Below are 14,304 nucleotides of genomic sequence, written 5' to 3'. Positions count from 1 at the left end.
GTGCACACAAACTCCGCTGTACCCCAGAAGAGGTGACTAGCCCAAACCCTTTCGCTTCCCTCCCCCTGCCAGCCTGGCTGTTGCAATACCAAGGCCACTAAATGAGCCATGGTCACTTGGGTTGCATTCTCTGTGCTCCATGAAGCCAGGCAGCTCACATAAATTTTAGTGTCATTGAAAGAGGTAAGTATCATTTGTAAATAAGAAGCTACTAATTCAAGAAGCTAGAACCCCTCTGGGTCAGAATTTGTGGATGAATTAAAAGAGGTGCACCTAATTATTCAGCATCCATTTATTTATTTTATTTATGTATCAATGAACATATGTATTTATTTGTAATAGAATTCGTTTTATATTTAATTTCCTTTTAGAAAAGGAAGGTTATTCAGTGTAACGTTTGTCGCATAGTGTTCTCTTTAAATGAGTTGGCCTAGAAGGGTCAGATAGCATAGTGGTGGATTGCTCCTTGAAGAAGATTTGTCCAGAAACAAGTAAGGTTGTTAGCGATGATGAGAAACAGCTGCACATAGGGGTATTTAAATTGCAGTGGTCTAGTGCACAGCACATTTGTGATGTTTGGGAATGAAAGTGTGGGGAGAACTTTAATTGGAGTTGCATACATTTGAAGGAACAAAGAAAGCAATCCCAGTGGTATTGCAATGAGGGGAAGGGAGCTGACCCCTGAGAGGGAAAAGCCAACTACACTTACTACTGCCTGGGAAGAAAGATGAAGCTGTTTTTTATCCTTGTTGCTAGAATTGAAGGTGAAGCTGTTATGTCGTTCCCTGCAGTTGTAGTTGTAAGAGGAGGTACCGTGCAGTCCAAGGCCTCTGAAAGTATTGTTTTATTTTTGTCAGGAGCTTTGTTAGAATCCTCTTTAGAAATTAACACTGCATATATGTGTAAATGTTTGGTGTACTGTGAAAAACTCTGCGTTAATCTTAAGTGCATTTATGTTGGAGCTGCAAAGAGACTTGTTTAGTAAGAACTACATTTCTTTTTTTATATTTTTAAGTGGCAAAGCTGTCTTAATTGATGGCTTGGCAGGCTACCTGTATAAACATCCAAAACCTGAACACTTGTGTTTTACTTTATTCTCCAGGACAAGGTCAGAACAGAAAGCTACAGGGACTTCATCTACAAGAACCCAAATATATTCAAGGACAAGGTAAGTAGGTCATGGTGGCAGTTAGCTTTTTGTAGAGTTGCTAAGTTGTACAACAAATCTCTCCAGGGCTAGGTAGCTCTGGGAGGTCAGCAGTAGCTTGACAGCCTTTGGATTAATGTACACCGGCTTATACATTTGAATGTTACTTTGTTGGAAGCATTAAGAGGTCAGTGATAACAGCAAAAGAGATCAGTAGAGTCATTTCTCCATGCAGTTTTTTTTAGAATCATTCCACCAGATGCTACAGTAGGTAGCAGGAAATATTTTGATCAGAGTAGGGCATAGTGACAAAAGAGCTTTATATATTATGAAAAGCATTTCATAACAGAATTTATAGGCTAATCTTGGAAAATTGAGTGTAACTAGTCCGAAATCTATAAGAGTTTAATAGAGTTTTAATTTTCTGATTTAAAAATGGTTCTGTGGTATTTTATATTTCAGTTTTTATTTATTTTGTTTGTTAGCTAACCGGGGTAGTGGTCTGATCCATTGTGGACCTATTTCAGCCACTGCCTGGGAGTTGCAGCAGAATATCGAAAATGTAATTGAGAAAACAAGAATAGTACACTTGAGAACATAATAATGCAGTGAACGTGGTATATAATAATGCAGTGAACGTGGTATATAATAATGCAGTGAACATGGTATATAATAATGCAGTGAACGTGGTATATAATAATGCAGTGAACCTAGTATATAATGCAATGAACGTGGTATATAATAATGCAGTGAACGTGGTATATAATAATGCAGTGAACGTGGTATAGTGAATGTTGACTAATTTAAAGCATGGTATATAATAATGCAGTGAATGTGGTATATAATAATGCAGTGAACGTGGTATAATGAATGCTGACTAATTTAAAGGAACTGGTTTATTCAAAAAATATTTCTACCTCTGTCATCTTGCAGTAAGCATTCTGCTGGCTGGCTGTAGGCCATCATTTTCATTGTTTTGAATTAATATATTATTAATTATTAATATATTACTTTCTGATTCTTTTAAACTTGTAGTAGAAATAGTACAGCTACTAGTAGTTTACATAGCTAATTAAAAATATGAGTAATGAGTAACTGCTGCATTGATTGACTAAGTAACATGGAGATGACACCAGCACATTACCCCCAGAAGATCATTTTGAACAGGATACAGCACCTCAGATCCTTCTGGGTTGGCCCAACTGGAATTACCTGTATAGCAGCCGTACTCCTGTAAAAGCACTGTATTACATGCTCATTGTCCTGTTCTCATGTTGCAGTATTCTTCACCTTGGGGAGCTGCTACGTGCAGCACCGGACATCCGGCCAGTATACCAAAGTCTTGAAAGCAGGGATACTTGCGACTTTGCATGTAAGAGCCATAAACTAATGCTGGCTTTATCTGTGACGTCTGCATGTACCCAGATTAGACCTTTTCTGCCACAGTGTGTTTCAGGCATCCGATCGCCAGCTCCAGTAATCCGCATTTTTTTTACTTCAGACTTCAGTTTGTTTTTTGCTTGTTTCTTTACCTGTTTCAGATGCATGTCATCTAGGAAGGGAAAATGCACTTGTGGAAGACAAATTCCACATAAGGACTTGCACGGTCAGTGTTTATTTTGTTTAAGGGCAGGTCACAGCTACAGGTCCTGTGATATTTGCCAATCTTTTGTCCCCAAAACCCTTAGAAGCCTTTTGTTGGCTTTAAATCTCTATTTAGAGAATCAGCGATTTTGTTGCTTAGCATCTAGGATGGAAGGCAGAGCAGGCACCTCAGACAAGCCACCAAGGAAGAAGGCTAAAAAAATTAGGCCTGATGTCCAAGCTGTGCCTCAGGAATCCACTGAGATTCTCAAGGCGAGTGTTAGCCCAGGATTGTTCTGGACTTTGGATACCTCCCTTTTATCAGGAACTGAAATAGAAGTCAGTGCAGCGGGTATCCAGAGTACGTCCGTTGAGGCATTACAACCACAGCTCCTAGTGGTGAGGGGGAACCGTGGCTCATGGCATCGGAGGGCCGTCTGCTGCCTTGCCATCCATTCCAACGTCAGCACCCAGGCCTACTTCTGCTCCTGCTCCTTCCACCTCTTTAGACAGGAAACAGAAGGAAAAACACAGGGCTAAAGATCCTACTCCAGCTTGGGAGACCTTTTATTAGACTTTATTCAAGGCCTTTCAGGTACTCCAGACCGACTTTCCAATCAGGTCAACTACTAGCTTCATAGGTAGAATCTGAGGAAGACTATTCCTCCTCAGATGAATCCCTCACATATTGTTCTCAGGTTGAGTCCCCTAAGGATTTTGCTACTCCTGAGGAAGAAGAGACCCTCACCCCTGACTCCCCAGGATAATATTTCTCCTTTGGGGACACTATTTCCCTGCTTAGGCAGCATTTTAAGTGGGAAGCCTCAGATGTTTCTGAGACCAAGAAAAGATATTTTGAACTCCTGCAGGTGGAGCAGTCTTCACCATCTGCAGTTTCTCCTTTACTCCCAGCTTTCCAGGATGCCTTCTCAGCTGCTTCCCAAAGCCCAGAGTCACAGCCTCCTGCTAACAAGAGACCAGACAGATTTTAAAAAGTGTCTACAAAGGAGCGGTACCATTTTAAGAATCCACCATCAGATCCTGCTGTTATTGCAGTTTCAGCTGACAAATCTTCAAGGCAACTACCTCTTTCTTCTCTTTTTTTCCCACTGATAAGGATAGTAAGTTTTTGGATAGGTTGGGGAAGAAGGTATGTACTACTTCTACCTTGGCCATAAGAGCAATTAACTATCAAACTCATATGGCCAACTTTGCCGTGGATTCCCTGACCAAGAACTCTACTCTGTTGTCTGACATACCTGACTCACCAGCCAAGGCTCAGCAGGACACCCTTCTAAACACGGTGACTAGACATTCAATCAAGTGCTGTTGAAGCCTCTTCCAAATTGGCTGCATCTGGTTCAGTGTTAAGGAGGTTCTCATGGTTGAGACTGCAACCTTTGCCCTTGGATGTCCAAGCAAAATTGTCAGATGCTCCTTTGTATAAATCAGCACTCTTTGGAGCTGCCTCTGCAGAGCTACTTATGTCACTGCAGGAAAAAGGAAAAGACTTGCAGAATCTGAAACATTTACTGGTGTCACCGGTTCCCAGATTCCATAGGAGATACCCCCAAAAACCCAGCTTTAAGAGGCAGTCCTCCCATTCATCTGCTACTCATTCCAGAGGATGAAGACAACCTAGGAAACCATCTGCTCCTAGATCTTCATCCACCTCAAAACCTTCATCCTTTCAGAGGCAGCCAGATGCAGATAGATCTCCTCCATTGTGACTCTCTTCCCTTACACACCTCCACTCCCCTCTCTCTACGCCTAATCCTATCCCTACCTTCCTGGCAGAAAATTACCTCGGACATGTGGGTGCTCTCCATCATCAAGAGAGGATATTTCATGACTTGGTGGGAATCTCCACCATTCCAGGGAGTTCCAGAACCTCCTTCCAGTTGGCTTTCATTATTCCCCACCATCCTGACACAACGGCTCTCTCAGGGCACTATAGAAGTAGTACCCAGTGACCACTTAACCAAGGGGTTTTACACCAGGATGTTTTTGAGTCCCAAAAAGGATGGTCCTTGGAGACGCATCCAAGACCTATCCTTCCTCAACCTCTTCTTCAAGGTGCCAACCTTCAAAATGCTCACATTACAGCACCTTCTTCCTCTTATTCTTCAGCAAGCCTTTATGGCCTCCGTGGATCTGAAGGATGCATACCTTCACATCCCTATTCACCCCACTTACAGGAAATGGCTTCGTTTCTTTGTGGGTTCTTCACATTTTCAGTTCTCTGCCTTGCCCTTAGGATTGTCCACAGCCCCAAGAGTATTCACCAAATGTCTAGCCCTGGTCATTGCATACTGCAGACTACAGGGCATACATATTTACTCTTACGTAGACGATCTAATGATCCTACACCAGGATTCTGTCACCCTGTCTCAATATCTGAACTGGGTTTGCAGGATTTTCCAAAATCTAGGGTTCACTGTGAATCACTTAAACTCCCAAATGACTCCCTCACAAGATCTTGTTTTCCTGGGATGCAGGATAAGAACAGACTTGATGTCAGTCTTTGTCCCTGCCCAGAAAGTGGAATTTCTCACCCTATTTCTCCAGTCCCTCCTACCACTACCATTCATTTCAGCCAGAGAATTTCTGAGAGTCCTGGGATTCATGGCTTCCTTGATCTCCATTTTCCCTTTAGCCAGGATGGACATGAGGAAGTTTCAGTGGTTATTGAGAAATTCTTGGAATTAACACCTTCATCCCTTAGAAGTGAATCTTCCTCTTCTCCCCTGTTTAAAAAAGGAACTCATCTGGTGGATCTCTACTGTCACCCTCAATCAAGGGGTGCATTTACAGATTCCTCCACTCAAGCAGCACCTTTACACAGATGCATCAGATCTAAGTTGGGGGTCTGTCCTTCACAGTGCCAACATCCAGCACAAGGTGCAGGGGGAATGGTCCATTCTAGAAAGAAGGAACCACATCAGTCTAAAAAGATTAAGGGCCCTTTACTTGGCAATTCAAGCTTTTCAAGAGATCCTTCTGCCAGGCACATTACAGGTCATCACAGACAATATGACAGTCCTGTGGTACATAAACAGGGAGGAACAAAATCCTACCATCTTTGCAGTCTGGCAGTTCAGATCTGGTCCCTGGCAACAGCCCTACAGATTTATTTGCAGGCATTCTACATCCCATCAGAAGACAACATGATGACAGACACCCTGAGCAGGACCTTAACACCCTCCCACGAACGGATGCTTCACAGGGAGGTGATTCTGGATCTAGTTCATAGGTGAGGTATTCCTCAGGCAGATCTGTTTGCCTCCTCCCAGAAAAGACAGATTACCCCTCTTTTGCACAAGGCTTCCCCATCCACAAGCCTGGAAGGTGGGCACCTTCTCCTTCTCCTGGGAAAGAATGTTCCTTTATGCCCCCCATTTCCATTGATTCGTAAAGTTGTCCTGAGAGTACAGAAGGATAAAACAAAAATCCTGTTGGTGACTCCCTTCTGGCCAAGACAGCATTGGTTTCCTCTACTTTTTCATCTAGCCCGGGGCAATCACCACAGGTTACCTCACTGCTTTGCTCTACTCTCACAAGACAAGAGGTCCCATATTCATCCCTACCTTCTCAATCTCAGTCTAACTGTGTGGGTGATAGAGTTTGGAGACCAGAAAACCAAGTACTAGGAGAAACTATGCATTTAAATGGAAAATATTCTGCAATTGGTGACATGAGAGTAAACTGGACCCATCCCAAGTTTCTGTTCCACTGGTACTTTCCTACCTGTGTGAATTGCTGCATTCAGGGTTGACTTTTTCTTCAGTAAAAGTGCATCTTTCTGCCATCTCCGCTTGCCTTCTCCTGACTCCATCTCTGACTTCCAGGCTAGATGTCAAGGCGCTTTTGAAAGGGGTCCTTTATATCAGGCCTCCTCATAAGCCTATTCCCCCACCTTGGGACCTTAACTTTGTGCTGGAAAAACTTACACTAGTTCTCTCTGAGCCAGCCCATTCTTCCACTCTCAGGTTTTGTACTTGGAAAACAGTCATGTTAGTGGCTCTCACTTCTGCCAGAAGGGTATACGAGATCCAAGCACTTATGGCCTCACCTCCCTACCTTGTCTTCCGTAAAGTTAAGGGTTTCCCTAAGGACTAACCCTTCCTTCATACCACAAGTAGTTAATGAGATCTCTCTAAATCAGACCATTAATTTGCTTGTCTTCTACCCTCAGCCACAGAACTCTTCAGAAAGGACCTTGCATTCCTTGGATGTTCATAGGCAACTGAGGTTCTACTTAGACAAGACCAAATCCTTCAGACAGTCTGATCAACTTTTTGTCTCCTTTCATCATTTGCCCTAGGCAAGGCCATGTCTAAACAGACAATTGTCTCTTGGATTTCTAAGGCTATTGCCTTTTGCTACTCCTTTTATGGAAAACATTTGAGTTCATCCATCAAAGCCCATCCCACCAGATCTGTTTCCGCTTCAGCAGCCTTTTTCAAGGCATTGATTGCTCTTCTCTTCTGGAGGCAGCAGCTTGGTCCTCAGTACGTACCTTCACCAAACCTTCACCAAACATTACAAATTGGACTCCAGCTCCAGGGCTAGAGCAGGGTTTGGTCCTCAGTATGTACCTTCACCAAACCTTCACCAAACATTACAAGTTGGACTCCAGCTCCAGGGCTAGAGCAGGGTTTGGTCCTCAGTACGTACCTTCACCAAACCTTCACCAAACATTACAAATTGGACTTCAGCTCCAGGGCTAGAGCAGGGTTTGGTCCTCTGTACATACCTTCACCAAACCTTCACCAAACATTACAAGTTGGACTCCAGCTCCAGGGCTAGAACAGGGTTTAGTCCTCTGCACGTACCTTCACCAAACCTTCACCAAACATTACAAGTTGGACTCCAGCTCCAGGGCTAGAGCAGGGTTTGGTCCTCAGTATGTACCTTCACCAAACCTTCACCAAGCATTACAAGTTGGACTCCAGCTCCAGGGCTAGAGCAGGGTTTGGTCCTCAGTACGTACCTTCACCAAACCTTCACCAAACATTACAAGTTGGACTCCAGCTCCAGGGCTAGAGCAGGGTTTGGTCCTCAGTATGTACCTTCACCAAACATTACAAATTGGACTCCAGCTCCAGGGCTAGAGCAGGGTTTGGTCCTCAGTATGTACCTTCACCAAACATTACAAATTGGACTCCAGCTCCAGGGCTAGAGCAGGGTTTGGTCCTCTGTACATACCTTCACCAAACATTACAAGTTGGACTCCAGCTCCAGGGCTAGAGCAGGGTTTGGTCCTCAGTACGTACCTTCACCAAACCTTCACCAAACATTACAAATTGGACTCCAGCTCCAGGGCTAGAGCAGGGTTTGGTCCTCTGTACATATCTTCACCAAACCTTCACCAAACATTACAAGTTGGACTCCAGCTCCAGGGCTAGAACAGGGTTTGGTCCTCAGTACGTACCTTCACCAAACTTTACAAATTGGACTCCAGCTCCAGGGCTAGAGCAGGGTTTGGTTCTTTGTATGTACCTTCACCAAACCTTCACCAAACATTACAAATTGGACTCCAGCTCTAGGGCTAGAGCAGGGTTTGGTCCTCTGTACATACCTTCACCAAATCTTCACCAAACATTACAAGTTGGACTCCAGCTCCAGGGCTAGAGCAGGGTTTGGTCCTCAGTATGTACCTTCACCAAACCTTCACCAAACATTACAAATTGGACTCCAGCTCCAGGGCTAGAGCAGGGTTTGGTCCTCTGTACATACCTTCACCAAACATTACAAGTTGGACTCCAGCTCCAGGGCTAGAGCAGGGTTTGGTCCTCAGTACGTACCTTCACCAAACCTTCACCAAACATTACAAATTGGACTCTAGCTCCAGGGCTAGAGCAGGGTTTGGTCCTCTGTATGTACCTTCACCAAACCTTCACCAAACATTACAAATTGGACTCCAGCTCCAGGGCTAGAGCAGGGTTTGCTCCTCTGTACATACCTTCACCAACCCTTCACCAAACATTACAAGTTGGATTCCAGCTCCAGGGCTAGAACAGGGTTTGGTCCTCTGTACGTACCTTCACCAAACCTTCACTATACATTACAAGTTGGACTCCAGCTCCAGGGCTAGAGCAATATTATAAACTGGTTCCTTCCCCTGACTACAGACCTTGTGTCTGGGAGGGGTTTTATACTACTTTTTACTACTCCTTTTCCTGGGGATTCTCTTTATACAGGAGCCAGTTCTGATTTTGGTATGTACTGACGTCACAGATATAGCCGGCATCAATTTATAGCTCTTACATGCAACGCCACATGTACCCCTGCTTTCAAGACTTTGGTATACTGGCCGGATGTCTGGTGCTGCAGGCAGCAACTCCCCAAGGTGAAGAGTACTGCAACATGGAAGAAAAGGACATGTATGGGTATGGTAAGTTCTTACACAACTATTCTTTTTTATTCAGCAGGTGCTTTCACATCTTCCACTTGTGGTAGGACATTTTTGTACCATGAACTTTCATCCTGTCTAGATTTTAATGCCTTTAACTTGTAGGCACTTAAATAGTTTGTGAGAAAGAGCATAAGTGTTGTACACAGTGCACACAGGTGTCGCACGCAATATGCACACAAGTGTTGCACGCAATATGCACACAAGTGTCGCACGCAATATGCACACAAGTGTCGCACCCAATGCTGCTTGCTGTTCACCAGCTTTGCCAAGTATCACTCATGCAGTCTGGCTTCTAGTGTGGAATTTTCAAAAGATTTTCTTGGCCTCTGCACCAAGATTTTGGATGCATGAGTGGTTTTCTCATCCGAGTAGTCCCCCATCACTCTCCCTCCCTAAGATATTGTGCATTAAGTACTGTACCATTACAGACAGACGGGTGTGTACTACCCTGTCATAACACTATGTTCTTAACACTGTTATATGCAGCATTGTGATGGATGCATGCATCATTGCCACCACTGGTGCTTGCATCACAGCACGTGCTTTAATCCTTGTGATGGATGCATGCATCATTGCCACCACTGGTGCTTGCATCACAGCACATGCTGATAGCTTTCTGTCTATAGACCATAAACGCTACTCTGTCACTCCACTGATTTCATTTCTCTGATAGATTCATAAATTATTACTAGACAGAAACAAGAACCACGTAGTCACAACCACTAGAAAATTCACAAAAAAAAAAAAAAAAAAAACGCCGTGGAAACCAAGAACGTAGCTGCCCGAACTAGGAATAAATAATAATCAAATTTAAAAAAACAATACAAAAGGTTAAAAGCTTTCATCTATGTTGCTAGACTTCATCAGAACACTAAAATCACTATTTTAAAAGTTTATATAATATAGTCCGACCAATGGCATTCACTAATTAACGTTCAAACACACTTACACGTTACATCATTTCCACTTCATAAATATGTGAGTACACAAACACTTACATATATCACATCCTGGCTTCAATTATTGGTTTGATAGATATATTCTCATTAATGCCTGGTACGGTGGTGGCATTTAACAAAATCTGCCATCTCACCTCCTCCTCCCTCAATAAAGCCTTCATATTCCCCCCTCTGTGATGTGGGAATAACACTTCCAATATGGCAAACTTAAACATATAACAACCAGGGTTGTCTCTAATATGTCTATATAAGGCGTTATTGACGTCCTCTTTTTAATGGCATATAAATGATCATATTTCCTGTCCTTCAAGCGTCGTCTGGTTTTACCCACATAAAATCCGGGACATATTGTGCATAGGGCAAGGTATATGACATTCCTAGTTTGACAACTGCCTTTTACAAAATTTAACTTAGTTTGACTCCTATTTCCTACACACATCATAGGTTCTTCTAATATGGCAGAGCACTGATTGCATATGCCACATTTTGTACTACCGGACTTACAAGATTTTGCATGCATATAACCTTTATATAATCTGTTCTTCATATTACATCCTATTTTGTGAACAAACTTAGCATATTCCCCCACCAGTCCGAAAATTTCAGAGTCACCTTTCAGAATAGTCCAATTATTGTGAATGATATTCTTTACATCTATCGTATTTTTCCCGTTGGGTAGAATACAAGCTTTGTTGAACTCATTAGTGGTTGTACCCCTCCCCTTGTCCGTACCTATACACACCTCAAATCCTAATAATGGCTTGTATTTTTTCCCCCATTCACTACTTACATATGTCACAGCATCATCAACCAATATGGGAATATATTATATAAACTTTTAAAATAATGATTTTAGTGTTCTGATGAAGTCTAGCAACATAGATGAAAGCGCTTAACCTTTTGTATTGTTTTTTAAATTCGATTATTATTTATTCCTAGTTCGGGCAGCTGTGTTCTTGGTTTCCACAGTGTTTTTTTTTTTTTGTTTTTTTTTTGTGAATTATTACTAGACAGCTAATCGGGTGTGTCATTTGTTGCCTAGCCCATGCACTTCCCACTACTTGTTTCCCATTTCCATTAGGGACTTTGGTAAAAGACTTGGAGAAAATTTGCAGTTGCCAATCCATTCCTCTAGGTTCTGTTTGAAGAGAGTTAGGGAGCTGCCTTGATGTTCTTCATTCCACATTGCTGCAGTCCTAACTATTGGGTAGTCCGCTGTCCAGTCGGCCCGAATACCAAAGTATATGGCTGACGTCGGTCAGGGCGCATTAGACTGACGTCAGTACGTCAGGGTACTAATGCGCATGACCGACGTCATATCCTCAGTCTTTTTTGCCGCATGGTCCGATGCAGAAGCAATTTTGCGAGTGCAGGTTGGCGTTCTGAAAATTTCTGAAGTCAGAGTTTCAGACCGAATCAAAGTTGGCTAAGTACCCGTTAGAATATTTTGTTTTTCTTGCCTCAGTATTTAACCGGATGTCAGAAAAAGTGAATAACTGTATTTCTTGTGGGAAACAGATACCTCATAGGGATTACCATACTTTGTGTATACCTTGTTTAGGGCCTGAGCACGACGTTGTTGGATGCCGCTCTTGTGCTAGATTTAACAAACGCACTATTAAGAGAAGGTTAGACTGTGCCAGGTTAGTGTTTGGGAAGCGTTGTAACTATAAAATGCCGCCGGATGCTCCGACTGCTTCGCTAAAACGCAAGGACAAAACAGCAAAGCCTAGAGGGGAAGAACCGACAGTCCCAGACGTCGGTTCTTTAGAGGGCTCAGTGGAGCCGGAGGTTTTGCCAGGTGTTTCTTTGGAGTCTCAGGGAGAGACTTTACTGTTACAGGATGTTTCCTCTCAGGAAGTAGGCCAGGCTGAGGGGGCTTCTCAGGTGGCTGTTCTTCCCTCACTTCCTAAGGTGGTTAGGGCCTCCCCTTCTGTTCCCAAGGCTTCCTTAAGGGGCAGACCAAGTTTTGCTTCAGTGGGGGTTTCTCCTAGTGCTTCAGGGTCTTTGCCTAAGAAACATATGCTTAAAATGGCAGAAGATTTGATTACTATGATAAGGGGTTCTATGCCCCCTCCTGATAAGAGGCCTAGGGTGGAACCTGAGCTTGAGAGTTTTGAGCAATGCTCGGAGGCTTCTGAGTCTTCGGCTGAAGACTTGCAGGAGTTCCCTACTTATTCTGATTCTGATGTGGATGATTCTACTCCTTCAGCTTCTCCTCCTGAGGATTTTTCATTTTCAGAGACTTTGCATTCCATGAGGGAGCATTTTAAATGGGAAGGCCAAGATTTCTCTGATTCCAGGAAAAGGCTTAGGGAGTTCTTGTTTTACCCCAGCATAGGCCTTTAGCTATACCTCCTGTTTTGAATGTGGTGGAAGATGTTTTTGCAGAGGCTTCCCTGAATCCTGATTCTTTGCCTCCTGCCCCAGTTAAACCGGATAGGTATTATAGGGTGCCTGAAGCTCATAAGTATCTTTTAAGAGTCCTAGGGCAGACCCGAAACTGTCTCTCAGGGGCCTAAAGGTGTAAAGGCCTCAGTTGTTAAAAATCCTGTCCCTCCTGATAAAGAGGCAAGGGCTTTGGATAGATGGGGAAAGAAAGTGTATACTTCTTCCACTTTAGCCATGAGGGCGTTGAATTGTCAGTTTCACATGTTAAAATATCAGAATTATCTTCTTTCACAGTTGAAATCTAAGGTGGATGCTCTGGCGGAAGGTATTGACTGTAAAGAGTTGCAGGATTTAGTTCATGTGTCTGAACAGGTGGGTAAACATTCCTTGCAATGTGGTTTTGATGCTGTGCAGGCCTCCTCCAGGGTGGCTGCCACTGGTTCTGTTCTTCGAGGCACGCCTGGATGAGAGATCAGAACTTAGCTGAGCATGTTAAGACAAGGATTTTGGATGCTCCTTTGCAGTCTGATGTGTTGTTTGGTTCGCCTGTGGAAGCAGTTTTGAAGAAAATGGAGGACAAGGCTAAATCTATGCAAACTGTTAAAGATTTTTACAGGTGCAGCCTCCAAGTTTAGTAGAAATTGGCCTGCTAAGGGTTGGACTTTTCCTGCTTATGATTCCCAGTCTAGGGGTAGGTCTAGACGTGGTAGGGGCAGAGCTCAGGGTTCTTTTAGGCCTAGGACAGGGAGTTCCCCTGCTCAGAATTCTGGGGAGGGCAGGGGTCAGTCCTTTCGTAAGCAGACCCAATGACCTGCCTTTTCAGCTGCCAGTTCATTCTCGCCTGGCAGCACCGCTGGGAGGAAGGCTGTCTCTTTTCAAAGAAAATTGGGATTTAATTACCCAAGACAGATGGGTTCTGGATATCATTCACCACGGTTACAGGTTTTATTTCCATACCTTGCCTCCTTTCAAAGGCATGCCAGACATTCCTCCTCTACAAAGACAAGAGGCGCACAAGCAAATTACTCTGTTACTCCAAATAGGGGCCATTCAGCCAGTTCCTGTGCCAGAAAGAGGCCTAGGATTTTATTCTCGCCTGTTCCTAGTAATCAAGAAGGGGAACACGTGGAGACCAATTTTGGATTTATCTATCCTCAACACTTATCTGGACATTCCCAAGTTCAAAATGTTGACGTTACAACAGCTTTTACCTCTACTGGGCAAAGATCACTGGATGGTAACTTTAGATCTCAAGGAAGCTTACCTTCATGTGCCTATAAGATTAAGTTGCAGAAAGTATCTGCGTTTTCGAGCTGGAAGTTCTCATTATCAGTTCTCTGCATTGCCCTTTGGCTTATCTACTGCGCCCAGAGTATTCACAAAGGTTCTGGCTCCAGTGATAGCTTACTTCAGGCTAAAAGGGATTCAAATCTACCCTTACTTGGACGATTGCCTGATTCTGGCTCAAGAAAAGGAAGACCTTCTACAGCATCTGGAATATGTCATAGCAGTGCTAAGATGCCTAGGGTATTCTGTGAACGAAATAAAGTCCAGTCTAGTACCCTCTCAAGACATGTGCTTTCTGGGTGTGAGACTGAATACAGCAGCCCAGATGGCCTTTTTAACCCCGGACAAGCAAAAGAATCTTTCCAGTTACTTCCATCAACTATCTCTTCAGTCCGGGCTGACTGCAAGGACAGTCCTTCAAGCCTTAGGGTTCATGGCATCTTGTATTCTGGTGCTTCCCAATGCCAAACTGCATATGAGGAAGCTACAATGGTATCTCAAAATTGTATGGACACAGC

The 14,304-nt window shown here is 43.5% G+C and overlaps 1 protein-coding gene across 2 annotated transcripts in view; it reads left to right on the top strand.

The window, feature by feature from the left end:
• The window catches only part of PRMT3 (protein arginine methyltransferase 3), a 2,672,092-nt gene that overhangs the window by 464,264 nt on the left and 2,193,524 nt on the right, over positions 1 to 14,304 (top strand). For both annotated transcript variants that reach the window (XM_044082552.1, XM_044082550.1), the window contains exon 8: positions 1,103 to 1,168. In XM_044082552.1, the coding sequence (XP_043938487.1) occupies positions 1,103 to 1,168 (66 nt within the window). The remainder of the gene's footprint in view (positions 1 to 1,102; positions 1,169 to 14,304) is intronic.

Source organism: Protopterus annectens, chromosome 9.part0 (assembly GCF_019279795.1).
Source record: "Protopterus annectens isolate FY-2018-M chromosome 9.part0, PAN1.0, whole genome shotgun sequence".
In the NCBI taxonomy this organism is placed as follows: Eukaryota; Metazoa; Chordata; order Ceratodontiformes; family Protopteridae; genus Protopterus; species Protopterus annectens.
The sequence above is the reverse complement of the archived record's forward strand: the minus strand, read 5'-3'. Positions and strand labels throughout refer to the sequence as shown.